This window comes from Lactuca sativa, chromosome 9, assembly GCF_002870075.4.
Source record: "Lactuca sativa cultivar Salinas chromosome 9, Lsat_Salinas_v11, whole genome shotgun sequence".
In the NCBI taxonomy this organism is placed as follows: Eukaryota; Viridiplantae; Streptophyta; class Magnoliopsida; order Asterales; family Asteraceae; genus Lactuca; species Lactuca sativa.
In genome coordinates this window covers 155,037,081-155,064,810 of record NC_056631.2, presented here as the reverse complement: position 1 = coordinate 155,064,810, position 27,730 = coordinate 155,037,081, and the positions used below count along the sequence as shown (strand labels likewise).

General features: G+C 36.4%; 1 protein-coding gene across 7 annotated transcripts in view; it reads right to left on the bottom strand.

Moving 5' to 3' along the window:
• Positions 1–6,022: 6,022 nt before the first annotated feature.
• LOC111889816 (uncharacterized) overlaps positions 6,023–27,730 on the bottom strand; it is a 34,483-nt gene continuing 12,775 nt past the window's right edge. The window contains exons 1-12 of one of the 7 annotated variants that reach the window (XM_052767178.1): positions 10,291–16,840; positions 9,700–9,759; positions 9,488–9,563; positions 9,267–9,339; positions 8,681–8,747; positions 8,492–8,566; positions 8,347–8,403; positions 8,240–8,258; positions 8,010–8,113; positions 7,637–7,847; positions 7,441–7,549; positions 6,023–6,285 (exon numbers count right to left, since the gene is read on the bottom strand). In XM_052767178.1, the coding sequence (XP_052623138.1) occupies positions 8,109–8,113; positions 8,240–8,258; positions 8,347–8,403; positions 8,492–8,566; positions 8,681–8,747; positions 9,267–9,339; positions 9,488–9,563; positions 9,700–9,759; positions 10,291–10,353 (495 nt within the window). In that variant the 5' untranslated portion in view covers positions 10,354–16,840 and the 3' untranslated portion in view covers positions 6,023–6,285; positions 7,441–7,549; positions 7,637–7,847; positions 8,010–8,108. Of the gene's footprint in view, positions 6,286–7,440; positions 7,550–7,636; positions 8,259–8,346; positions 8,404–8,491; positions 8,567–8,680; positions 8,748–9,266; positions 9,340–9,487; positions 9,564–9,699; positions 9,760–10,290; positions 16,843–27,730 lie in introns of those variants that run through there. The other 6 variants (XM_052767177.1, XM_052767176.1, XM_052767175.1 and 3 more) reach the window with 6 other exon arrangements.

The following is a 27,730-nucleotide window of genomic DNA, read 5'->3' as shown; positions in this document are numbered from 1 at the left end:
TGGTATTTTGGCAGAAAATATTTTATTCCCGGAAAAAACTCTAATATCATAGAGTTTTGGAATAACAGAGTTGCACAAGACCCAAGTGCAACCTCTCTCCTGATATTTCCTTAAGTGTAAATCCTGAGTTGCTCAAACTTGTCCCAAAAGTTTGAAAGTTAGCAGAAACAGACTTGGCTTTTATTGAAGTGGATATTATTGGGTTGTCATACTAAATCATCAAGTAGTGTCATTTGGACATTGCATGAGTATCAAGTTCAAACCTTTACGTGTTTATTGAGCTTGGGAAGGTCAGATCTATGGATTGTGGAAGCAGATCTGACCTCAGAAGGCCATTTGAGTAAGAGCATGGAATGAACTCGCCGAGTCCATGAGAGGACTCGACGAGTCGAGTCGGGGTTGCCTCGTGATTCGTGACAGGTATAACTCATCGAGTGGAAGAAAGACTCCATGAACTACGAGAGTCTAGAAGGATTCGGAGGACCCGCTTGGACTCGCCGAGTCACCTTTGTGCACTCGACGAGACGGGTCAAAGTTGACCATTGACTTTTGTTGACTTTAGGTTTTTGGTCAAGACTGATTCAGGAGAGTTCAGGGAAGGGTAGAATGGCCTTCTATCCATTCTATAGAGATGAGATCATGAGAGAGTATTGATCGGAATGTTATTTGAATAATAGGAGGAGGCTAAGTCGGGACGTTGAGCACGAGAGTTTATCCGACTTCATTGAGGTGAGTCTTCTCACTAAACTGTACCTGGAAGGGTACCTATGTGTGACCAAAAGGTCTTGTATGATGTGATGTATGTGCTATATGTGATTATGTGATATGTATGTGCCATGTATGTTATGTATGATAAGGACCGAAAGGTTAAGATGATATTTATGTATGTGCTATGTATGTTATGTATGGTAAGGACCAAAAGGTCAAGATGATATCGACCGGAAGGTCAAGTGGGTACGGATCGAAAGGTCGATATGGGTAGGACCGGAAGGTCTATCAGGATTTGGGACGGAAGTCCCCTGAGACACATGGATTGGAAGATCCTACAGAGTTATGGCCTGGAAAGGCGTATGTGGGGTATGTGGTATTTTGGGGAACTCACTAAGCATTTATGCTTACAGTTGTTGTGTTATGTGTTTCAGGTACTAGCGAGGATCGCGGGAAGGTGCCAGCATGATCCGTACACACTTATAGAGTTTTTGTCATTTAGATTCTGGGGACATGTTTTGTTATGATACAACGATACATTATGTTTTATGATTATCGTGTGAATGAAAGTATAATTTAAAAATGAAAATTTGTTTTGAAAATTTACGTCGTTACAATCTTGTTCCAGATTATTATGTGATTTAAGGCCCACGGGCCTTAATTCGAGTATGAGAAGGTTTTGAGGCTTTGAAGGAGAAAGGTTTATGTCTTTTTGGGTTATGGGTAAGGTAGGTTGTGTGATAAAAGAGTTCCTTTTGTGATTTAGAGCCCAAATGTATTGTTAAAGGAGCTAGTGCGGGCTTTTCATGAATTTTGGATCTGAGTTCGAGTGGGCTTCAGGATGAATAAAGTTGATAGAAGTGTAGGGCTTCTCGTTACCTTTTCGTGGATATAAGGATTGTCGGAAACGGATTTATAACGAAGAAGTTATGGCCTTAAGAAGTTTTGAGGTTTGCAGGATTAGCCGAGTACGCTGGGCGTACACAAAGTGTACGTTTGGCTTAATTTTGGAGTACGCTGGGCGTACTGACCAGGGGTGATCGTGAATGTTCTTCAGAGTACGCTGGGCGTACTATATGAACGTTGGGCGTACACCAATCAGACCTGAATGCTATTTTAAGGTCTTGGACCCTATTTAAGCTCCTTATCTCATAACCTAACCCTAATATCTTCAGCCTCCATCCCTCTAAACCCTATAAATCGACCCTAAGCCTCCATTTGAGTGATTCTTGAACATTTCGGTGATTTGGTGAGTTTTTGGTGCATATTGTGGAAGAAGGAGTTCCTTGAGGAAGCATTGCTTGGCTTGGAGCTTGTGGATCCAAGCCCTAATCATGTAGATCTAGCTCCAGAAAGAAGAAAGTTTGAATCTTAGTGGCTTTCTCATGTGGATCTAGTGGGGTGATCACTTGTTGTGTTTGGCTTTTGAAGAAGAAGGAGCTTTGAAAGAGAATAACTTGAGCACCTAACTTTTGGATCTATGTTCTTCTCTTGTTGGTGCATCTTCCAGAGGTATCAAGTTTTGAACTTGCTTGTTGTTGTGCTAGTTTTTGTTTTGGGTCCATTTTAGGGTTTTTGGTCCCAAAGCTTGAAGCTTTATAAGTTGTTGAACTCCAAAGCATAATATATGTCCCTTTGAGTATATTTAATGGTGTTATGTCATAAAAATCCAATCTTGGTTGTTGGAATCAAGCCATGCATGAGATAGCAGGTTTTTGAGATAAGGAAGTGAGTGTTTTGGGTGTTTGTGACCTTTCCAGCCAAGAAAAGGCTTAAAGTCACTGACTTTATGGAGTAAGTGCCATTAGGGAGTCCAGATTTGGGGATTGAGGTAATGTCTTAACTGTTTAAGACCAAATGAGTAGAAAGAGTGAATCTGGGGAGTACGCTGAGCGTAATTCGTGTACGCCCCGTGTACTGCCCCAGTGTCCCCGATGGCCAATATGGATTCGTGAGTACGCTGAGCGTACCAAGAGAGGTACACCCCGCGTAACCTTACTGTGGACTTTTGGGCTTAGTCTCATTTTAGGCCTTGAGTGTTGGGCCTAGAGTTTGGACTTGTTGCAATAGAGTCTTGGACTAGAGGATTATATATATATGTGCTTTGGGCCCTTGAGTTGGGCTTGCCATTAGATGTGAGAGAGTTGGGCTTCGGGAGAGGCCATTTATTATTGGGCCTTGGTGGGCCCAATGAGTTTTAGGTCATTGATGGGCTGGTTAGTGGACTACCTTTAGACCTAATGAGCGAGAGTTGAGAATTAGTCCCTAATTGGGATAATTGTGCGTTTGGCACAGAGATAGAGGGCGGTGCGTGGCAGCAGCGTTTATAGGGATTGTTCATCATCCGAGGTGAGTCTTCTCGCTATACATTACCTAGACTGGTATCTATGTGCAGACCGGAGGGTCTTATGTGTTATGTGTATGTTTGAGATTATGTGCATTGTGATATACGTATGCTATGTGATATATAGACCGAACCAGAGGGTCCAACGACTTATGAGGCCAAAGGGTCCTTGATCAGACCGGACCGGAGGGTCCAACGAGCTACGGGACTGGAGGGTCCCGCTGAGACACATTGACCGGAGGGTCATACCGAGTTATAGCCTCGAGTGGCTTATGTGTTGTATGTGGTATTTTGGGGAACTCACTAAGCTTCGTGCTTACCGTGTTATGTGTTATGTGTTTCAGGTTCTTATCAGGATCGCAGGAAGGAGACGACTAGATTGTACACACAAGAGAAAAGAGTCATGAATGAGGATCCTGGATTTTGATAATTACTTTTGAAAACTATTTTGAAATATGTTATTGTTGGATTAATTTCTAAGTCCATAACTATAATTGGTAAGACTTGACCCGACCCGGCATGGTCCATTTGGGTTGCATGGCATCATGCACTTGGATAGACTAAAATGAGAGAAATAACACTTAAGGTTTATTAATATATTATAAGTTCTAATATATTAATAAGATTATTTAATTAGTATTGATCAATAATTAATTTAGAATTAATTATGTGATTAAAAGAAGACTAATTAAATATATGGGTTGATTGTGTAAATCATTCATACTTATATAGTGGGCTAATGCTCCATGGATTATCAAGTTGGGCTCAAACCCATTGGATGATCCATGGATGCTCAATGGTGTATTTGAACTCGTGGATCCATGGAAATGGATAGCCATGACAATTAGGGTTTACCCTAATTGTAACACACTATATAATGATCTTTTTCTTGGGAAAATCGACGACTATGATATGCATGGAGGGCAAGCCGATTATTGAAGTGTTCTAATTTCTCTCTAAGTTATTCCAAGTGCTTATGGTGTTGTGTGAACCATTTGAGGTGTCACACGTGGGGCACTAGGCACTCAAGCTTCATGAAGACAAGCACCAACAAAAGGTATGTTATTCTAACTTGTGTTATTCAAAGTTTTGTATGCTAGAATAGAACAATACCTTGGAAAGTTGATATTTGCATGTATAATAGAGAAAACATAGATCCAAGGTATTTAGGGTTGCATGTACACTTAGGAGTGTTAGATTTCTCAAAACCCAACAGTGGTATCAGAGCCTAGGCTTGTTTTCTTGTTGTACTTGCTTAAACTGCTTAAAAATCGACTTTTTGTGCTGTCTGCCCAGCAGACTCGCCGAGTCCATGAAGGGACTCGACGAGTTTGTTCATGCACTCGACGAGTTGGACCCCCAGACAACATATTTTCGAGTTTTGGTGCTGGCATTGGTCTAGAATCATTGCCTTTGATTGTTTTGGGCTTATAAAACTTGTTTTGCATGTGGTAATGATTATGTTAAACCAATTTCAATGCTATAATAAAAGTTTCAAGTTTATATGTGTTCATGTTATTCTTGAAAATTGTTGATTAATTACGAATGATCATGCTTATGAGTTTTGCTAGATCAGAGGAATTGTGTGCAAATTGTTTGGTAATATAATTCATGATCTTGTTGAAAATTGTATGGAGTTCATAACATGTCCTCAAGTTATGAATTTTCAAGAATTTTATGTTTCCTTGATTTATGAGTTAGTTTAGATTGATAATGAAAAAATTATGTTTTAGTTGTTTTCAATCCATATTAGTCTAAAAGAAGTTCATAAAATATGTTTTTGTAACTTGTCTTCAAGTCATGTAAAAAGTCATATTTATGAATCTTAAAAACTCATAAAAGTTTTGTAGGTTACATAAAATGTCACTACAAGAAAAAAGGCCTTTTACGACGCTCATTGCGCGTCGTAAAATGCTTAGACGACGCGCAAATGCGTGTCAAGGAAGGCCCTGTCATAAAGAGAGACGACGCGCAATTACGACGCGCATTTACGACGCGCGGTTACGACACGCAATGCATATCAAGGAAGGCCCTGTCATAAAGGAAGACGACACGCATTCGCGTGTCGTAGCCTTACGACGCGCGTGTTAATGACACGTAATGCGTATCAAGAAAGCCCCTGTCAAGAAAGGCCATGTCATAAATGAAGATGACATACATTTTTGCGTATTGTAAATTTAAATGTTTAAAAAAAATAAATTTATATATTTAGTAATTTTTAAATTAAATTTTCATTTAATTTCTTATAATAGAAATAAAATACCATATACAAAAAATACAAGCCATTGCATAATATAAAATAAATTGCACAAATGATAATGTCATACAAAGAATCATTCAAATGTTAAACAAAAATAATACATTGCTAATATGTGTTATACATTCCTATAAAACTAACAAATAATCATACAACTCTGTTTCTTACTGGAAAGGAATGCCAAACATGATTAAAAATATCACTTAATCTTTGATTAATCACCTGCTTAAGTAGAATGATGTTGTTGAGAAGGTTACCTAGCAACAGAGAAAAACAAAACACCTCTCCCACAATCACAACATCATTTACAGAAAAAGGGTTGTCAATTACTTTCATTAAGACTTTCATTCAATCACAAAAATATTAAGTAAAAGGGTGAAAAAAATAACTTACTTTTGATAAGTTGATCTCCCTAAGAGCAAACACAGCTAAACCATTGAACAAGACCCTCGGGCCTTCTTCTAATGTAAACACAATGCTCGTCTGCAAAATTGAGGCGATAAAATAAAATTTGAATATTGTTTGGGTAGTTTATATATGATTTGATAATTTGATTTAAAATACAATAAAATAAATTATCTTTTTTGTTACCTTATGGGGCTTGTCAATTCCTTGGATTATAGGTTCTCTTGCTAGTATTAGAAAACGAGTTATGTTATCTAAATCATCTTGAACATTCAATATAAAAATTGTAAGACAAAAGGAGAAATGTATATTTGAAAATACTATGAGATGTGATTTTTTTTAATGTTATCAATCCATAAATTAAGCGCAACAAATAGTTACCTATCTTTTTTAAAAACTTTTATGGGGGTATAATGACCAAAATGCCCTTGTATTTATATACATGTTTACAAATATAACTTTAATAACTAGGTGACACCTGGATTGTTTGTGCTAGAATATCAAGCCTAATTTCAGCAGCCTGAGAACTTGCAACTGCTCCAGTGTCTCGTATGGATTCCGAGGCTACAATCTATTAAAAAAAACACTTAACAAATTTTAAACAAAGAAAAAAACACAATATTAAAAGTTTAAACGCAAGAATTAGCAACTAGTTTCATTTACCTATCCATAGTTTCAGTTTATAGTTTATTTCTTTTCATTCTCCTTCTGTTACGAATCTTCTTCTCCTTCTACTACTTTTTTTTTTTAAGATTTGAGTTTCATATATCATCTTACTTTCATTATGTATACATAGTATCTGTTTTCTATGGTATCTATTTCGTGAGAAGGAGATAGCATACAACAGAAGTGTGGTATCTGTTTTTTGTTTCATTTGTTTTTGTTTTTTCATAAAGTATAAAGAAAAAGGCATATTTGTCCTTTTCCCTTTAAAGAAATAATGTTAGGTATCCTTGAATTTTTTAGCATAATTGATGTAATGGTGATTTCATAAATCTAAATCATACTTTTCGGTTGTAACAGTTTTTTTTAAAAAATTTTTGAACATAATGTTTAAATGAAAAACTTAAAGTTTCTATTAAAACTGTATTGATTGTAATCAACATTACAACAATTATTATAAAAAAATGCAAAAAAAAAAAAAATTCACTGTGATTACTTCTTTAGACTTTGATTTATACAAAGGGACCAAATTTCATTAAATTTTATTAACACATGGGCCATTATGTAATTTTTTAAAACAAATGTACTGATTTGAAAATTTAGTTACACAGGGGCTGTTATGTCAATTGAATAACATAAGGATCAGATTTCAATTAATTTATTAAGACATGAGTTGTTTTGTAAATTGGTTAACAGAGGGAGCATTTATGTAATTTTTAGCAAAAATTATATTACTTTCAATCATAAGGATCAGATTTCAATTAATTTAATTACTTTTTTATCTTTAAATAATTATCAAAAATTATATTACTTTGAATCATAAATACTTTTACAACCTTTTTTAACACGATAAATTATTATTATTAAATTTTAGTTTACAAAATTTATGTTTCATCGTATAATCATTTTAACACCCTCCTCCCTCCCCCTATGTGCTATTTAGTGTACAAATTCTTTGACAAAAAAATGATTAAAATGGCCGGATCGGGAAACATATTTCACAAGATTTTTATGAAAAATACATTGGAAAATACATAAATAAATAAATAAATAATAAACGTACCAGCAGAATCCAAATTTGCAAGGCGGAGTACATGTAATATGCATACAGTTGGTAAGCCATCCAAATACTGGGGTGCATGATGCAAGGCCTGACTTATGGGTCCCAAAACCTGTGACAAATGAGGGTATGTAAGTGTAAATATGGATGTGGGATCTGATGCAAGACTATGACCCTTTTCTTTGCATATAACAAGTACCTTTAAAGATGAACGTTCACCAGAAAGTAAAGCAAGATTTGCGAGACCCATCATAAATTCTGGAAGCTGCACAAAAAATCGTGTTTTAAGTACAATTCTTCACAAAGTTATTAGAGAGAGAGAGAGAGAGAGAGAGAGAGAGAGAGAGAGAGAGAGAGAGAATGTATAGGTAGTATTTGAACAGCTCTTAAACAGAAATCATAAGCTTCATCTGCACAAAGGAATGTAAGTTATTGACTGAAACTCAATGATTCAATGGATTCTAATCAGAAAAATCCAATGTGTAACAGGAAAACTGGTTTCATACACAGTATGTTCTTATCCCAAGGGTAAAATAGGGTTTCTTTATTGCATCCTTTAAATCTTAACAAACCTGCAACTCTTTTAAGGGCACTCTTTCTCATATACCTCACTTGCATATTTCCAGTTGATCACCTTCCAAATGTTCTTTAAGTAATCGGGCCTGACATTTTTATACTGCAAATTGTACAAAAACACATATATAAGTTGAAATGTGTACAATTTGTATACCATACAAAAATGAAATTTGTTTAAATGCATGCTCCGAAACATCTATGCCAAGTAGAGGAACCAAACTTGGACCTTTTGTAACCAGTGGGTCCTACAACAGAGATTCATATTTCAATAATTTGAATTCTGAAGTTTAATAGGGATATTAATTTGTTTGAATAAAACTAGTGATAACTTACCTGGTTTGATGTGGTTTCAACCACAAGCCTCTTCAACTCTATGTCAACAGCAAGCCACTGCCAAAATATATCATAAGTTTAAAATAACAAAAAAAAAAGTTGAAAGAAAAAACCAAAATGACAAAATAAAGATTAAGGAACATACCACCCATCCAGAACCTTGCACAGCAGCGCCTTTTGCGTTCTTTTTAGCAATCAATTTTTCCACAGAACTAAAGCTCTGGTTGATAGTCGAGCCCAAAGAAGGAAACAACATGCATTACTCACACAAATATGAAATAGGTATACCTAATATCAGCAGCATACAAAAAAGTATACTGAGATAGATCTTTACCTGATATCCGCTTGACTTTGGATTGACAATGTAATCGTCGAACTCGCCATCAATTGGTGTCCAAAGCCTGCGGAAGATGAGCCAAACAACTTTTATTTATATTACACATCTGTCACTTATTTATAAATTGAGTAAGCATTTTTTTTCTTCTTTTCTGGGCATAATAATTTTTAGCATGTAGTTATCCATTTTATGCTACTTATATAAAGTATAAACTTGTGCATGATATTTAGAAGACTGTAGCAACACTCGACAGCTTGGCCAAACAAACTTATGGTATGTACCACTAATTATATTCTATGATCCATCAGCAAACTTATGGTTACAAATGAAAAATCACTTGATTAACAGTATAATGTAAATAGATGGTCAAAGATTGCTCACAATGGACATTAAGTATATCTGAATCAACTTCTATTAGATTAAGTACTAGTTGTTCAGGCTCCACAATTATCTAGCATTTTATTTTGTTTCACTTTTTAATGATATATGAAAATCATTGTTTGATTAGAAGGTGATAAAGTAATAAAATGTTAAAAAAAATTAACCTAAAAAATGAATTAGTTTAGCCAATTCAGAAAGTTACCAATGTAAATATTGTGTGACTTCTGTTGCTGAGCAAATTAAAATTTGTGGAACAGAATCGACGTGCATTTGCTCTGTGGTACCAAAGATCACAAGAAGATAAGTTACATTCACTAAACAAATAGATCACAGAACAAAAATGTTAACTAACCATGGGTAAAACTCTCATAATATAACCTATAAAATGATTAAATATATGAGTAAAACATAGAATAGACAAACCTTTTCCTGTTGTAATGAGGGAAAAAGCATGGACAGGAGATAACAAAGGTTCCAGCAACCAACAATTATTGTGTACCTTAATTTAGAAATTGTAAGATTTTGATAGAATTAAAACATATAATATTGACGACGAAAAGGCATTCTATATAGAATTATGAATAAAATAGGACAAAACTAACATGCCATCTTGAATAATGATATACATAATATACCTTATGATCCTCCCTCAATCTTAAATTTTGTCTTGTTGAATTCAAAAAATCATTACCAACCTGCAAAAAACATGAAATTTAAAAAAACAATATTACTTAAAAATAAGACTCATGCATCTGTAATAGATGGTCAAGGAACACTAGCATCAAGGTGGTTTCAAAAGTTAAATAAGGTGGCAAGAAATTAATACACATTCAGTATTAAAAAGAGCTGCAAGAGCCTATATGGGTTTTATGATGAACTATAATGATAACATGCTTAGGATCGTACATGTGGAACAGAAATTGATCATTCCAATTTCTTGTGATCGCAGTTGAAGGACTAAACAAAGGAAAAAATGGTGATTTCCTAATATAAAATCTTTTTATTTTCTACCCAAAATCAAAATCGACTTGAGTACCATTTTATCTATTCTAACTGATTCATCATCTTCACCCTGCATATTGATTAAAATATTAACTTTAACTTCAAGTTTTTATCTCTGACATTTCATCAAACAGGTTATGTGCATCAGAAAGACAACCATGGCGGTAGATGGTGCTTGGCGGGGAAATATAAAAGAAGGAGAAGAAAATAATAGGAATTGATACCTTAGGTTGGAGAAAAGTTTGTCTCGAGGTCCTCTTCCCCCTCTTCCCTCGACGGTGACTCATAAATCTGACAGACCCATACAAAAACCTTGAACAATTCCCTCTCTAGCCGCCAAGATGAACGAACAGAAGATTAGGGTTATTTTGCGATGCTAATGGTTTGGTTAGGGGGGATGTATGAACTAAATATGAGCAATCGTCCCTAACAGAAGATCTCAATGGGACCCTGATGTCAATAGAAGGCTTTCATCCCAAGGATACCTGATGTCAAAACGTGGCCGCCAATTAGGGTTTTTTTTCACGTGGAGGATGTAGTTGGAGGTTTTCATGCAGAGAAAGCCCGAGTTGTGTTGGATGAAGGACTAGGGTTGGAGGCGTTGGAGGTGGGTGAAGATGAAGTCGATCCCTAAGGCTTCTTTCTTGCTAATTCAAAGATTAGGGTCGATGGCTAAGAAAGGATCGAACAGGCGGGGGTTTTGATTTTTATGGATTCCATTTCCCCCCTGGTTTTGATTTTTATGGATTCCATTTCCCCCTTAGCTATTAAAACGCGCGTTTCATTAAAATTATAAAGCGACAGCCATAGACGACGCACGTTTAAGATAAAGCACCCTCCGTGTTTTTAATTTTTTTCTTTAGACACTAATTCAAGGGCACGCAATAATGCGTGACCTAAATCCTTAAATTTTTTGAAGAGATGACACTTTTTTAACGTCACTCTCTTTTTCGTAACATAAATCTCCGAGTGTCGTTGTTTGCGCGTCGTAAAAGGCCTTTTTTCTTGTAGTGTGTAAGAGTTTTTTCATTAAATAGTTTAATGACTCCATAACTTGTCCTCAAGTTATGGATGTTGAAGAGACACTTCTTTAAAGTGTTTTTTTTTAAAGAATAAGGGGTTACATTAAAATGAAGAACCATTAAACCCATAAGTTATGATTTAAAGAGTCTTGAAATAGTTTCAAAACTTGCCCTCAAGTTTTGGAATTTGAAAAGTTACTCCTCATGTATACTTTAATTCCAAATTGAACATTGAAAGTTTAAAAAGTTTAAAATTCAACCCTTATACTATTATTATAATTTTAATTATATAGATATGTATAAGAGGAAGTCAATCTTACCGTTAGTAGGCCTCATTCACGAAGCAGGTCTATAAGGGGGGTATAAGGTTACTGCCTATAAAATGACAGTTTAATGGGTGTCCACTCTCACCCACCGCTTCCTTGACTGGTGGAGGGTCGTTAGCCGAACGGGTAGGAATGGACTATAATTCTTCCTTCATTAAAAGTATAATGAAAAATACTAAGTAACTAAACACTTATAAATTCCCAATCTTAGTTACTTAGGAAAATGTGAAAAGGTTCTAGCCCATAAAATTACACTTTGTACCTTACCAAGTCGTTAGTGGAGCGTGTGTGGTTAACCGACACACTAACATGGACTAGTAAGAGTGGCAAAGGGTAACTTGACTTTATTATAGATCGGTGGAGCGTGTGTGGTTAACTAACACATCGATTAGGTAATATTGTTAAGGGTACCAAGTCAATTTGTATGGTTATTCACACCTTGTTTGTGATCCTCGGCATCGCAGTCACAAATTTGAGAGGGCACAATCGAGATTCAAACATGTCATTGAAAAGTTCAATGTATCTCAAAAGATCTAGGAGTTTCAAAACCAATAAAACCTAATAATAAAATATTTTGTTTTCATGGTGGAAATTGGTAAATCGTCATTTACCTACCTTCAACTATTTTATAATTTGGATTACGGCATCCCTCTTCCAGTTATAAATAGGTTGTTGGGTCCTAGCCTTAATATTTCATATTGGGTGTTATATTAAGGACTTTAAATCAACTAACTTGAATTTCTCACATTATAGATGTCTAGTTTAGACAGCTATGGTCTCCCCAAATCTTTAGGAACAAGCTTCCTAATGAAGATGATATCCCAAATGGCAATGAAGGTGAAAGATCAATCCCTTTGTTGGGCATTTGTGGGACTAGAAATCATACTTCACTTCATCCACTTCCTCCAATAAATCTCCCTATCCCACAAGTTTTAAGACTTGATAAGTTCTAAGTCACTCAATCCCTATTGGCAAGCAAAGTCTATATGTGCTTAGATCTTGGGGATTAAGCCACATTTTGACAAGTCGGGAGAGTCGGGTGTCGAAGTCTCGAGGTCGCTGGCTGCTGACTTGGTTCTTCAGTCACTCCCTGATGACAGGTCGCGACAGAACCTTTAATGATCTTACCTATTTGCTTGATGATGCTAAATCAGCAATGATTTGGAGCATTAGTAAAGCAAACTGGATTGGAAGATCTACTTTCCAAACCTATTTGAACATTGAAAATGGTGACATTGGAGGTCCAGGAAAAACTTTCTCTTCCCAATGGAAAGGGATCGGCCATAGTCAACTTGGTTGACCAAATGGTAAAGAGAAAGGTTAAGTCTGTGATAGTCCCATGTACCGTTTCCAAAAGGTCCATATGATTCTGTTGCCAAAGGAAAGACATTGGTTGCGAAGCTGCTAAATTTACATGAAACATATTAAGGATGGTAAAGTCAATAGGTTTGACTCTACTTCAGGTAAAGTCCATTGTCTAACTCTATTAAGTTTCTATTCTGAGATTCTTATTGCATAATGTGACGAGGTCACATGTTGATGTTTTAAGAATCAAAGAAAAGGTGAAGAAACTTAAAGGAAGTATATGCTGATTCTGATCGCGAAGATGGATTTTGATCGCATGGTTCGGTGATCAGAAATTTGAGTTGTTACTTAAGAGTTATGATATATTGCTTAGGAATAGATAACAACAAGTTTTCCATATGGATTGTAAGGATAAATTTTTCCACAAAGTTTTAAAATAAAAGAAAAATGGTTTTGATTTTATTTAATTTAAGTATCCTTACAATGGCATTTGTGAAAAATTGTTGATTATATGTTTCCATTGATAAGCAATATGGGTAAATGGATTTGATTCTTTCATTAGTGGAAGTGTCATAATTTACCAAATAAGAAAAGATTCTCATCACCCAAGTTTTAGTTGGATAGAAACTTGGAATCATGCAACTTGTATTGTATGATCATGAGAATTTTTTTATATATTTGGGAAATTAAGTCTAATTCCTTGTTCACATGTATATGTGAATCAAGTGAAGGACAAAGGGATCGGATACACTTGGGTGTGCGCTGATCAAGTCCACCACAAAGTTGATAAGATTATTCATTATGATTTACTAAAGTTTAGTAAATATGGTTATACTTACAAGTTTAAGTATAGTTCTGGATCATTGGAGAAGTTTCAATGACAGACATAATGAGTAAGAAGAATCAAATAAGGTAGAAAGATAAAAGTTTCTCTAATCTGAAGAGATGGGAGAGTACTTGAGTATCTTGTTTTATGATTATCTCAGTGATTATGAAACCATGTCACAATTGATCCTCTAAGGACACCTTAGTTCATTTTGTTTGGCTAAGGAGAGGAATCGTGAATTGTTGAAATGGTTAGATCAAAAGATAAATTATACTTCGTTCCAAAATTAAATCTTAGAGTCATACTCCAAGATTAAGCCTTGAGTGACATAATCTTAAGAAATGTTTAAAACACTTGTTAAATGTAGAGTAAAATGTTTTCTTACTCTTGTACATTTGAAATTGGTAAGTTGTGATGTTTTGGATAAAACAAAGACCAACTAAGACCAATTATGAGAAGTGTTTAACTTGATAAGAATCAGCACTGACTCTTGAATATTCGTTTTTGTCAAGGAATGGTTCTTGACAAAGAGATTCTTATATGTCAAGAGGCCAGTGGGAGTCTTAAAAGGATCTTAAGATAGATTCAAGAACTAATCAAGAGTTTTGTTAATCACTAAACCACGACTTGAGGTTTGTAACCTGTCGTGTTGACGTATTCTGTGCCCATTCCAGTTAAAGTTGGTTTTGCATTGGAGTTCTGAGAGTTCTCAACTGGTTGCATAACAACTTGGAAGCAATGGCATGCCCTTGTGCTACCAGGTGGCAAGAAATTAAGACTGCACAAGTTCAGTCCATATGAATTTGGATTTGTCATTAACCTTGTCGTGTGATTATGGTTATGTCAAATTCACATGGATAGGAACACATACACCATCAAAATCTAAGTGTCATAAGGTTTCTCTCCGATTCATGAAAATGATAGTGAGGAAACTCTTTCACTATAGATTTAAGTGGATAGCAAGTGTGAAGTTTGCATTCTCATGTCGTTAGTGGAGCGTGCGTGGTTAACCGACACACTAACTAATGAGAATGGCAAAGGTTTAGACTCACATGTGAGCTATCTAAGGAAAGGTTTAGACTCCAGGTGTATGATTTGATAAAGTCTTATCAAGGCAATCTAGTATCAGAAATCTGATTGATTTCTAGGTATATGTCAAAGCTAGTGGGAGCATAAAGTGTTATGCTAGTTAGATAATAATCATTATGCTAGTGGGAGCATGATGATTATGTTGCAAGTTAGCAATGTTAATTATAGAAAACAAAAGTTTCAACTCGCTTTGAAAAAGTTGTTTTACTATAATTAAGGGAGAGAAATTTATACTTCATTCCAATTCTACAAGCTTAGATTGAGATTTTAATCAACTTTAGTCAAGAATATATATGAATGTTATGTTGGAATGGTTCAACATAAGGAATTTCTATATATGTTGCTTTCTCAAAATTCAATTATGATTACGGCATCCCTCTTCATAGTTCGAATTATGAGAACATGGCAAATAAAAATTTTATAGCATGAATCGTATCCCATATGCTTCGGATATAGGATCGATTGCATGTGTTATAATATCCATCCATTCTAAATTTTCCTAATTCTTAGAGCGTTAAGAAGGGAAAAGGGATTAGAACTGGATATGACTAAGATGATTACGCAATTGTCGAGAACAATTTGGGGTTTTCCAAAGTTTGGTTACTCATGGACAATTGGAGGTATAGAGTAAGGATCGTATTGACATATTTTGGAAAGAGGCAACTCTTGTTCAAAAGTGATGGTCAAGATGGGAATATGGAATTGTTTCCATAGGTGGAAGTTATTCTTTGAATCTGTGTAAGATTAAAGAACTTAATGCAAAGAAGGATGTTCAAAGGAATGTACTTTGAATTTGAGACTTCATCTCCATGGAATTGCTTTCCATTGGAATACTTTGTAATGTTTGTTGCCAAGTCTTTGTGACTTGTGTGAATATCATTACAAGAGGATCATTGCATAGATTACGGTAAATGACGAGAACTTGGTATTCTTACATTTACAATAAGGATTGGGATTGTGAAATGAGAATCATTGAAGTCATGTTCAATTGATATACATTTCACAAAGAGATGACCATATATAAACATAGTGTGCATACTTAGAGTATGGCATAGCTATTGTTTAGAGAAACATAGTATGCATGCTTGGAGCATGGCATCACTACTGTTTCAATTCAAGTATTAAGTTGATTAATCGAAACATGAATAATGAGTGATCAATATGGTGCTTAGATAAAAGGTGTTTTATTTATGCTCAAAGTGTTGAGGCCATATAGAACTAGTATTATTTTATGTTTCACTTTGCATGTTTTGACTTCCAGAATAACTAGGTCATTCTCCCGAATGACCAAGTTATTCAAACCATCCACAGTCGGTCATATGTTGGAAGTAGATATGAATCAAGACTGTCGTGAATTTGGATTGTATGATTTGTCTAAAGTGCTTTAGACAATGCAATAGTTGCTACAACATTCATGAGTACTCATAAGGGCTGAGTATTGGATTCAACCCACGCTCATTTGGATTCACTTCATGGATTTTATCACGAGTGAATCATGAGACGATAATATCTTATATTATTCAAACCTAGAGATATGAGTTGTTGCCTATGAGTTGGTTATACATTGATTGTACGAAAACGCATTGGTAACTCGATGCTATAAAACGTGCCTTTGTGTATGATTCAACAAGTAGTCAGTACAAGCATATGAGTCGAACTTTATCCATTCCTTTTACCCTCAAAGGGATAAAAGCGATATCTGTGGGCCCCTCGATGATTTAGTGATGACAAAAGTAAGTGCTCGGCCGGGCCTGGACTGATTTGATTTGTTCAATTAGTCAGTCGTCATAAATCAGAAATCGGGAAACAACAAATGGACAGAGAGAATGATTATAATCCATGTCTCAGTCCATATGATATCTAGAATGGAGGAATATATGATCACTTATCTAAAGGAAAAGTAATTGACAGAGGTCAGAGTTCATCGACAAGGTCAGAGATCGACAGAAGCTTTTGAGAGCTACGGTTGCTAGTCGGGTTCTGAACTCATACTTGCAATAATAGTTTTAGACTTATACAAGTGGTAGAATATTGGATTAATGTCTAAGTCCATAACTATAATTAGTAAGACTTGACCCGACCCGGCATGGTCCATTTGGGTTGCATGGCATCATGCACTTGGATAGACTAAAATGAGAGAAATAACACTTAAGGTTTATTAATATATTATAAGTTCTAATATATTATTAAGATTATTTAATTAGTATTGATCAATAATTAATTTAGGACTAATTATGTGATCAAAAGAAGACTAATTAAATATATGGGTTGATTGTGTAAATCATCCATACTTATATAGTGGGCTAATGATCGATGGATTATCAAGTTGGGCTCAAACCCATTGGATGCTCCATGGTGTATTTGAACCCATGGATCCATGGAAATGGATAGCCATGACAATTAGGGTTTACCCTAATTGTAACACACTATAGAATGATCTTTTTCTTGGGAAAATCGGCGACTATGATATGCATGGAGGGCAAGCCGATTCTTGAAGTGTTCTAATTTCTCTCTAAGTTATTCCAAGTGCTTATGGTGTTGTGTGAACCATTTGAGGTGTCACACTTGGGGCACTAGACACTCAAACTTCATGAAGACAAGCACCAACAAAAGGTATGTTATTCTAACTTGTGTTATTCAAAGTTTTGTATGCTAGAATAGAACAATACCTTGGAAAGTTGATATTTGCATGTATAATAGACAAAACATAGATCCAAGGTATTTAGGGTTGCATGTACACTTAGGAGTGTTAGATTGCTCAAAACCCAACAGTTATGACATTGACACTTGAGATTTTAAGAATTATTATATGTGATGTTGGTAATTTAAAATCGAATATTTTGTTTGAAAATTTGTGGTGTTACAAGTATTCACTGTTTTCGACTCAATATTGGAAACAAATGAGTTAAACATACAAAATTCTATTTGAGAGAAGAAAGTAGTTTGCTTCGCATTCAGTTGAGAGCATGTAAGAACTCCCTCATGCGATTCACCAATTACTTGAGTTTTCGGATGATCTCGTGTCCATTTTGTTAATATATCATAAGTTATAATATATTAATATGAAATCATATTGTTTAATTATTATTGATCAAGAATTAATTTGGAATTAATTTTGTGATCAAAAGGAGACTAATTAAATATATGGGGATTGATTGTGTAAATCATTCATTCTTATATATGTGGGCTTATGATCCATAGTTATTCATGTTGGGCTAAACCCATGGAGTAACCCATGGATACTCCATGGAGGTTTTAACCCATGGAGCATGAAGAATATGGAAAGACATGAGTTACATGGTGTAACCCTAATAGCCATCATATATAAAGGAACCCATGGCTCAAGAAATTGGCACTACTGTGTGTGTACATGAGGGCTAGCCGATTTAAGCATAGGAACCTTTTATCTCAAGTTATTCCAAGATGTTGGTGATGTTGTGTGAACCATTTGAGGTGTCACACTTGAGGCACTAGGCTCTTAAGCTCCATGGAATCAAGCTACAACAAAGAGGTATGTAATTCTACTATAATTTATATTATATGTACTTCATATTATGCTAGTTAGAACAATACCTTGGAAAATTGATATTTGCATGTATAATAGAGAAAACATAGATCCAAGGTATTTAGGGTTGCATGTACACCTTAGGAGTGTTAGAATGCTCAAAACTCATCAATAACGTGCTGAGTGTGGATCGCGTTTCTAATGGGCTACACATGGCATAACTTAGGTTACATAGGGCGTAATCGCGTCAAATCAAAACCCTGATTCTTTGGTTTTGAGCCCTATTTAAAGGCTCTAGCTTCTGGGGAACCCTCTAATAAGCAACCTGCATCACGTAATATCATTCGTTGAGAAACCATGATGTGACAACTTGAAATTTTCATTCGGTCAAACCCTAGCAGTCAATCACTTCATATTATAAGTCAAGTTCACTTTTACTTGTTTTTGGGAAAAATAAGTTCGTTTGATTATTTTAATATTTTCTTTAAACGAACGGGTGAAAGAAAGTGCGTCTCGGGTTTTGAATTTTAAAAACCGCAAACACCTCGTGTTTTAGAAGTTCACGGCCAAACTTTTATGTTTGGGTCGGAAAACTTCCAAAAATCATGAACTCATGCATAAGCATGAGTTTACTCCTCTAGTTAATCACTTTTCACTTTTCACCCTAAAAGAGTAAACTCCAAAAGAGTAAACTCAAGAAAACCTCTCAAGTAGCAAACTAGAAACAATTCAAGATCTTCAAAGTTGTAAGTGTTCTATCCATTCCAAGTTGATTAAACACTTAATCTAGTGTTTGTGCATCTATTCATCCATTCATTTTTGTGTTTTTGATTAGATTTCCAAAAACACCAAGAACACCAAGAACAAACACTAAGTGTTCTTGGACTTTTGCTCAAATCAAGCCTCCTAATAGTAAGTACTCCCATCCTTGAGTGTTATTAAGATAGTATTACATCTAAACATCAAGAAATTATGCCAAGAACACAAGGTTAGAGGTGTTCACGGTCCAAGAAGGTTCTTGGGCCGTAAACACCATAAATGGCACCAAAGTGTGCCTAAGTCCCTTGTTTAGACCTAGTTTGATGTTTAAGACTTACCATGACATGTTTGAACCTTCTCTTGATGGGTTTAAGCCATGAAAAACACCAAAGAATGACATGATCATGTGTTTACGGTTTGGGGAGCTCCAAAAACCGGGAACACCCTTTAGTGTGTTTAAATGGGTCATTTTCCTTCCTTAGGCCTAAAAACTAGCTTAGAAAATTACCTTGATGAGTTAGGGACTTGAAAATATAACAATACCAATTTCCATATGGGTTTAAAGTAGTAAACCCAAAGAGAAATGACCATGAGGCCGTAAACTCCTCAAAGGAGTGTAATGATGCCCTAATCTCTTCCAAAGGCCAAACCACCAAGTAGAAATGCTTCAAAGGACTTGCAAAACCTCAAAACAACTTATGGTAAAAAAGAGAGGAGTTTACGACCATAAACTCATTAGGTCAAAGTCATAAAAACCGTAAACTCCAAGGGAGTTTACCCTTGAACCCCAAACACTATAGCAAGGTCCTTTAGCACTTAGATGCAATCCTTAAGACTTGTAGCACTTATATAAGGTGTTTTACATGCCTTAGGATGTCTTAACTTTGTCAATTAGTGGTTTAAAGTCTAATTGAATACATATATGTGTGATTATATGTTAACTAGGATCTTTGAGTGTGAACAAGTATTCACTTGTCACCTGGCTATCCTACATCATCCAGTTCATCCAAACCACCATCTACAGGTGAGTTCATACCCCTTGATCAATGTTTTAAATGATTTTAAATGCTTTAATGGGGAGGGGGGGGGGGGGGGAATACAAGTAGAAAACAACATGTTATTAAATCAATCATATGCATTTATAACTGTGTTTTCATTCAGCAGATTTCACATACTTCAAAATGTGATGCATGAAATGGTTTTATATCTTAAAAATACCTGGATAGCAAAAGTATTACATTTGAAATGTTTATTAAAATGACATCAAGTCATTGTTAATTATTGTTCAAAACTCTTAGATATCTTACCAAACCATTTTTACCTTCTTGAACAAAACTATACTTATACACTTATGTTCTTATATATGTATTGATGTTATAGTTTTCATCCTTCATTCAGTTTCCCACACTCTTGTGTAACAAGGGTGTATAAACCTACTTGAACAACCAATTACCTTCTAGTTAACTATTATAGGGATAGTTAGAAGATACATAACATCATTCCTCTTACAAGAAATCACACAAGAGTTAGTTCATTCATGAGTCTATACCAGTACATTACATGATACATGAGAACGCTTACATAGATACGCTTACATGAATATGCTTACATGAATACGCTTACATAGATACTCTTACATGAATACGCTTACATAGATACTATTACATGAATATGCTTACATGAATACGCTTACATGAATACGCTTATATAGATACGCTTACATGAATATGCTTACATGAATGCCATACATGAGTACCTTTACGTAGATACATTTTCCTGTATACATTTACATAGATACTTGTACCTCAATTCACTAGGATGATTTATTAGTACCTTCTGTGTAAATTGTCCTGCCTATCCCAGTTCAACAGGATATCTAGACGGGACTAACCATTCCGTAGCCCAGCTGTTAGCACCAGTGGTTGATGAACATCTACAGATGCCTACGGTTATTACTTATACTAGGAGTACCTTTACAGGACTAACCATTCCATGGGCCTACTGTTCGCTACAGAGGTTGATGAACATCTACGGATGCCTACGGTTAATACTTATATTAGGAATACTTTTACGAGACTAACCATTCCTCCCACCTGCTGTAGCTACAGAGGAAAATTGAACAATCTACGGATGTTCAAGAGTTATACATTTCACAAATCGCGATGTCGTGTTAATCCTAATACAAAAGGATAACACCTACATGATTATATTTTCCTATTACTTTATTTTGTGATAGATTCACATAAACGATGAGTTAGACTAAGTACTGTTTGTAATAGTCAAAGAGAAGGAAAAACTATCATTATCATAGTACAACTTTCGGGTCTTGGTAGAAGACTATTATATTCTTTTCCTATTTACTTTATTTTGTGATACATTCACATAAACGATGAGTTAGACTAAGTAGTATTTGTAATAGTCAAAAAGAAGGAAAAACTATCATTATCATAGCAAAACATTCGGGTCTTGGTAGAAGACTACATTTCATACTAGTAGGAAATAAGGGATTTTCTAGGGTTTTCATACTTATTTCAATTGTTTCATTTAAAGATTTACAAGGCATTCATAACAGTTTTCCAAAACAAGACAATGACACTTAAATACTTATGAATTCACCAGCTTTAGGCTGATACTCTCTTTCAAAATAACTTGTATTCTCAGGTCACCAGTTAGACATGTACGATGGCCAGGCCTTGAGAAGACGGAGCACAGACATGACTCGTCTTATTTTGATTATTCATTTTATTGTTGTACATTATGAAAGAACACACATGTATTAAAAATTTACTTTTAATGCAATGGATGATGTTGTTGCTTGTTTACTACTTTACACTGTTATGATACTTCACATGACGTCCTCCACCCCGGAACGTTTCCGCCGTTCTTGGTTTTGGGGTGTGACAGATTGGTATTAGAGCTTTGTTTATAGTGAATTAAGTATATCAACCCATAAAAGATATACTAACTATAAATACATTGAGATTAAAACACTCTGTCCAAGAGTTTATACTTTAAATAGTAACATATTTAATTTAGTATACGTGCCTGCATTCATACTAAAATCCGTATCATAATGACAAGAACAAAAGTATTGCGATTGTTGAATATCACAGGTAAGCTCGGGGATGTATGGTCAGTCTTGGGAGTGGCACAGCCTGATCAACTATGTTGTTCCAAGGAGTGATTAGCACATGCCCAAGAATGGTTGTGATATGGCAACAAGTCTAATAACTTACCAACATTACCACAATAAGAACATTATAACAGAACCTAAGTCTAAAATACCATAGGGGTGTTTTGTGTTACTATAATTACTTTATACCTGAGAACTAAAACGGGATCTTCATTACTAAGTTGATAGTTGCTAAGTGGATACACTAAAGTTATATGTAACTAGGATGTTATAGACTTAGAATCGGTGAAATTTTTGCTTTACCCCTATTCCTTGTGAATTTGGAGTTGAGGTCACTTATTCGAAGGCCTATCCTGTGTTGATTACATATAACTGGTATGCACTTTACAAATAGCGATATAATTGATGAAGATTTTCTAATAATTATCTAGATAGTTCGGCTGATAATTATTTCATTACCCAAATTCTCGCGTAGATAACATGGCTGGACTCCATCCCCACGGCAACTCGTACCTTCCAAACGAAGTCATTGCTGGATGGTTTGGAGAAGAACCGGAGAATGATCATCCTATCCTTTTGAATGATCACCATGACGAAGACCTTTCAGACGGTGCTAACTCCGAACCCGAGGTTGAGAACCTACCCCATGCAGCTCCCTTTCCAATTCCTAACCCTCGTCCGACTTTTCATGGCCCGACGCCTGAGTGGGTGGAATGCTTGGAAACATGGAGCCAAGGACAAGATCAACCCTTGCCATTTAATGGTAACCGAAACTTCTATGACCTAAGCAATGGGGGATCAGCAGACAGAATCTTGCCAATCTTGGTCCATAGAGTGGCCCGAAATGAGATTCAAGGCAGGACAACCCTACATCAGATCACTAAAGTTGTCGCCGATGCGAGAATGCATACCCTCTGCACCATTTGTCTAGAAGATGCTCGTGAGAGATCTGAGAGAAACCATGAAATCCTGCTGCAAGCACTGGCTGAATCACGAGCTGAAGTCATAGAACTTCGAATACGCCAGAGGGTGTATGAAAGACACCTACTTGATGTGGAACGCCAACTGGCTGAACTGAGAGTTCACCAGAGGGATGACCGTCGCCAGTAGTAGATGCCTTATTTTATTTTCCTTGCTAGAAAGGAATCGTTTTTCTATCTATGCCCGATGTGGCATTTTCTATGAAACTATCTTGTACTGTAAGTACTTTTGGTTAGGTCTTTATGCTGTCAAGAACTATCTTCTCTGGATATGATGTAAGACCTTTTTACAAGGTCATTTTCCCGAACTTGTACGTCATGAATATCAAAGATATTGACAGTCGGCTAACTTCTGTGTCATTCTTTATTCAAATACTCTTATCATACTTTCATTAGAGTCTATCTGAAACATGCTTTAGTCAAGTCATTGGACTATAGCAATTTAACTCCGGAGACATCTCCAAGTTTCTTTTAATGGTTGGATCATGTTATTCACCAACCAACAGTACCTCGGCTCGAACGACAAACGTCTTAAGACCACTGTATGAGCTTACTTCCACTTTTTCTAGGACTGCATCATAGGGATGTAGGTTAAACCTTCGTGAACATGCTTCCAGTCCGTACTAGGACTGCATCATAGGGATGTAGGTCGAACCTTAGAGAACATACTTCTATTCTTTACATGAGCGATCGAACTACGTCTAGGTTCAACCATCCTCGCTCACAAATTCATTTTCTTTCAGTGTAACAGAATCATGTCGCCCAAGAAAAACGATCAGCCCATCAACCAAACACCAACTCTTCAGATTGATGCAGCTACCTTTCAAGTTGCAGTCTTGCCTACCGTATCAGCTATTCTGACCCACCTGAACGCTAACAACACAAATGTTAGCGGGATTGTTAACAACAATTCCAATCTGAGTAACAATCAAGCACTTCAACGAGCAGCAACAAACTACCACGATACCCCGAGTCCCAAGACCAAGAGTATCAAACGGAAGTCTTGGGCTAAATCTAAGGACAAATCGCTTCGAAGGGTGAATAGGAAACAACCACCAATAACAACCTTCACCGCCACGACATCAGTACCTCCTACTACCATCCCTTCGGGCATCCTAATTGTCCCTAACCCAGCTAGACAATATGCTGGAAATCTCCCAAAATGCATCCAATGCAGTTATCACCACCATGGACGTTGTCGGGAGATGCAGTGCTCAAACTGTAACAGAAAGGGGCACACCAGACGTTACTGCAAGAGCCTAACAAGGCTGATCAACCAAGTGCCCAGCACCGGTGTGAACCAGGCTTGCTACGGTTGTGGCAAGGTAGGTCACTACAGAAGGAACTGCCCAGCGGCAGAAAATGCTGGCACAAACGAAAGTCTACTACCAACCACCGCCGCAGGAGAGACTACTCCGAACCCACGTTAATGTAATTTAGGCGTTTCGTTGTAACAGACTTATGAACCATCCAAAAACTAGTGTAACTAGAGTTTTATCTTTTGCGAGATCCCGTCCGTTAAGGGATGCTCGTGCTGCGTATACTTATCTTTTGTAGTGTACCTAGTTCGCAGCAATAGTTTTGTAGTAAATCTTAAGTTCAGTAACTCTGTTAAAGGTTGCACTGTTGGGTTTTGTCTGTAATGCCTTTTGTTCAAATCTAATGTCTTTAGTTTTCCATATGATTCCGACTTTATCATACGACTCGAGTAAATTCGATCCTCGCAATACCAGCTCCATACGTACATCTTTTTCTCAGTTAATCGTCTTTTAGCGAAGCCGTCATAGCAGAACATCGAAGTATTCATGCATGAAATACCTTATAGTTCTTTTCCTTTCCGAAGGAATCCCCACAATATCACTCGTACAATACGTCAAGTTCAATCCAAAGATTCATACGGTTGATATATCACTGAAGAATGTATACATGAGAGTAATATATAATCAAGGTTCTACAAGTTTTGAATTGACGATTCCACTTTAACTTCTTTTCCCTCGATGGGATGTGAGCTTAAAGAAGAATCAGTTATTCGACTACCTTTTCAATCTTAATTATATACGACTCGTATACACGAGATTGTGATCGTTGGGCCATGTATGAATTCTAATATGAACTTCAGGACAGAGGCTGCCCAAGACTACGAGTAATTGCATTTGGCATGTGAACAAACTTAGAACCCAGTATGACTCTTATAACCAGATCGCCTTACAGTCTAAACACCTATGGAGATACAAGAACAGCCCGGAAAACTCAGCAAACTAATCAGCAATAGAATTGAAAGACTAGGCTTCTCACCCTTGAGAGCTCTGGTCTTATTCTTACCAGAAGTCGATGGAGTGCATCATATATACCTCGACGATCGGGGACTTCATTAAGATTTCCTTTAGAAATCGTTATCTCTGCCTCGCATAGATGAATTGATTGAACAAACGCAGGGAAAGAGTTACTCTCAGAAATGGACCTGAGATCCGAATATCACTAGTTCGAGTGTTAGGGAAGGATGTCCTGAAGACTACCCCCCGAACTTGATGCAGACACTTCGAGTCCGTAGTGATACCCCTCGGATAGGACCAATACGCCCATAGTATTCATGAGCTAAATGAGTAGGGTACGTCTTTCTTACTGGGATCAGTTCTTCATTTCTCCATGTAATGACTTACTTATCTACCCTCGTAGTAAGAAAGAACCCATGGAAACATTACCCTCGGAGATACTTTTCGCAAAGTTCTCTGAACACGAGTTTTGGAATTAAAGAGTCAAATTTCCTGAGACACACTATTAGTGATGTGGAAATTCTTGAGTACTCTGGCAAATTATCCAAAACCGTTGGGAATTTGTCGGCACCATAGTCACCGACAGAAAATTCGCCAAATTCTAGGTCTTACGGACCTACTATCATAGTCCATTCAGAATTCCTCGCAAATTACAGAAACCCTTTCGACTTTGACCCAGCAAGGGGTGGCCCTTGACTGGGAAGTTAAGCAGGAGAAAGAACCTTTGGAATTCCAAGTGAGAGACCAAATTCTTTAGGAATCTCACTCTGGGAATGGCTTAATACACTTCGTAAAACGTGGAAAGCTAAATCCAATATAGTTAGGACCTCCGAGATTCTTACCAGAATCGGTCCTGTATCTCACAAACTAGACCTACTCCGCGAACTCAGTAAAGTACATTTTACCCTTCGCGTCTCGATTTTCAAACCGTACCTTTCCGTTAGGACTCTCGTAAGCCACTCGACGAGATCGAGATTAACAAGATCCTCGCCTTCGTATTAGAACCGTAGTGACCCTTGACCGAGTGGTCAAGCGAACGAAACAACGTCGTCGCCCGTTAGTGAAGGTTCGTTGGAATACCAACCGAGGACCTGTATTCACTTATGAGCGCAAGAACCAATCGATTAGGAAGTTTCCCACCTCTCGACTTGATCATTCATACCTACTTCCTTACCTAAATTCTAATTTCGGGACGAAATTCCCTTTAACAGGGGGATGATGTGACAACTCGAAATTTTCATTCGGTCAAACCCTAGCAGTCAATCACTTCATATTATAAGTCAAGTTCACTTTTACTTGTTTTTGGGAAAAATAAGTTCGTTTGATTATTTTAATATTATCTTTAAACGAACGGGTGAAAGAAAGTGCGTCTCGGGTTTTGAATTTTAAAAACCGCAAACACCTCGTGTTTTAGAAGTTCACGGCCAAACTTTTATGTTTGGGTCGGAAAAACTTCCAAAAATCATGAACTCATGCATAAGCATGAGTTTACTCCTCTAGTTAATCACTTTTCACTTTTCACCCTAAAAGAGTAAACTCCAAAAGAGTAAACTCAAGAAAACCTCTCAAGTAGCAAACTAGAAACAATTCAAGATCTTCAAAGTTGTAAGTGTTCTATCCATTCCAAGTTGATTAAACACTTAATCTAGTGTTTGTGCATCTATTCATCCATTCATTTTTGTGTTTTTGATTAGATTTCCAAAAACACCAAGAGCACCAAGAACAAACACTAAGTGTTCTTGGACTTTTGCTCAAATCAAGCCTCCTAATAGTAAGTACTCCCATCCTTGAGTGTTATTAAGCTAGTATTACATCTAAACATCAAGAAATTATGCCAAGAACACAAGGTTAGAGGTGTTCACGGTCCAAGAAGGTTCTTGGGCCGTAAACACCATAAATGGCACCAAAGTGTGCCTAAGTCCCTTGTTTAGCCCTAGTTTGATGTTTAAGACTTACCTTGACATGTTTGAACCTTCTCTTGATGGGTTTAAGCCATAAAAAACACCAAAGAATGACATGATCATGTGTTTACGGTTTGGTGAGCTCCAAAAACCGGGAACACCCTTTAGTGTGTTTAAATGGGTCATTTTCCTTCCTTAGGCCTAAAAACTAGCTTAGAAAATTACCTTGATGAGTTAGGGACTTGAAAACATAACAATACCAATTTCCATATGGGTTTATGGTAGTAAACCCAAAGAGAAATGACCATGAGGCCGTAAACTCCTCAAAGGAGTGTAATGATGCCCTAATCTCTTCCAAAGGCCAAACCACCAAGTAGAAATGCTTCAAAGGACTTGCAAAACCTCAAAACAACTTATGGTAAAAAAGAGAGGAGTTTACGACCATAAACTCTTGAGTTTATGACCGTAAACTCATTAGATCAAAGTCATAAAAACCGTAAACTCCAAGGGAGTTTACCCTTGAACCCCAAACACTATAGCAAGGT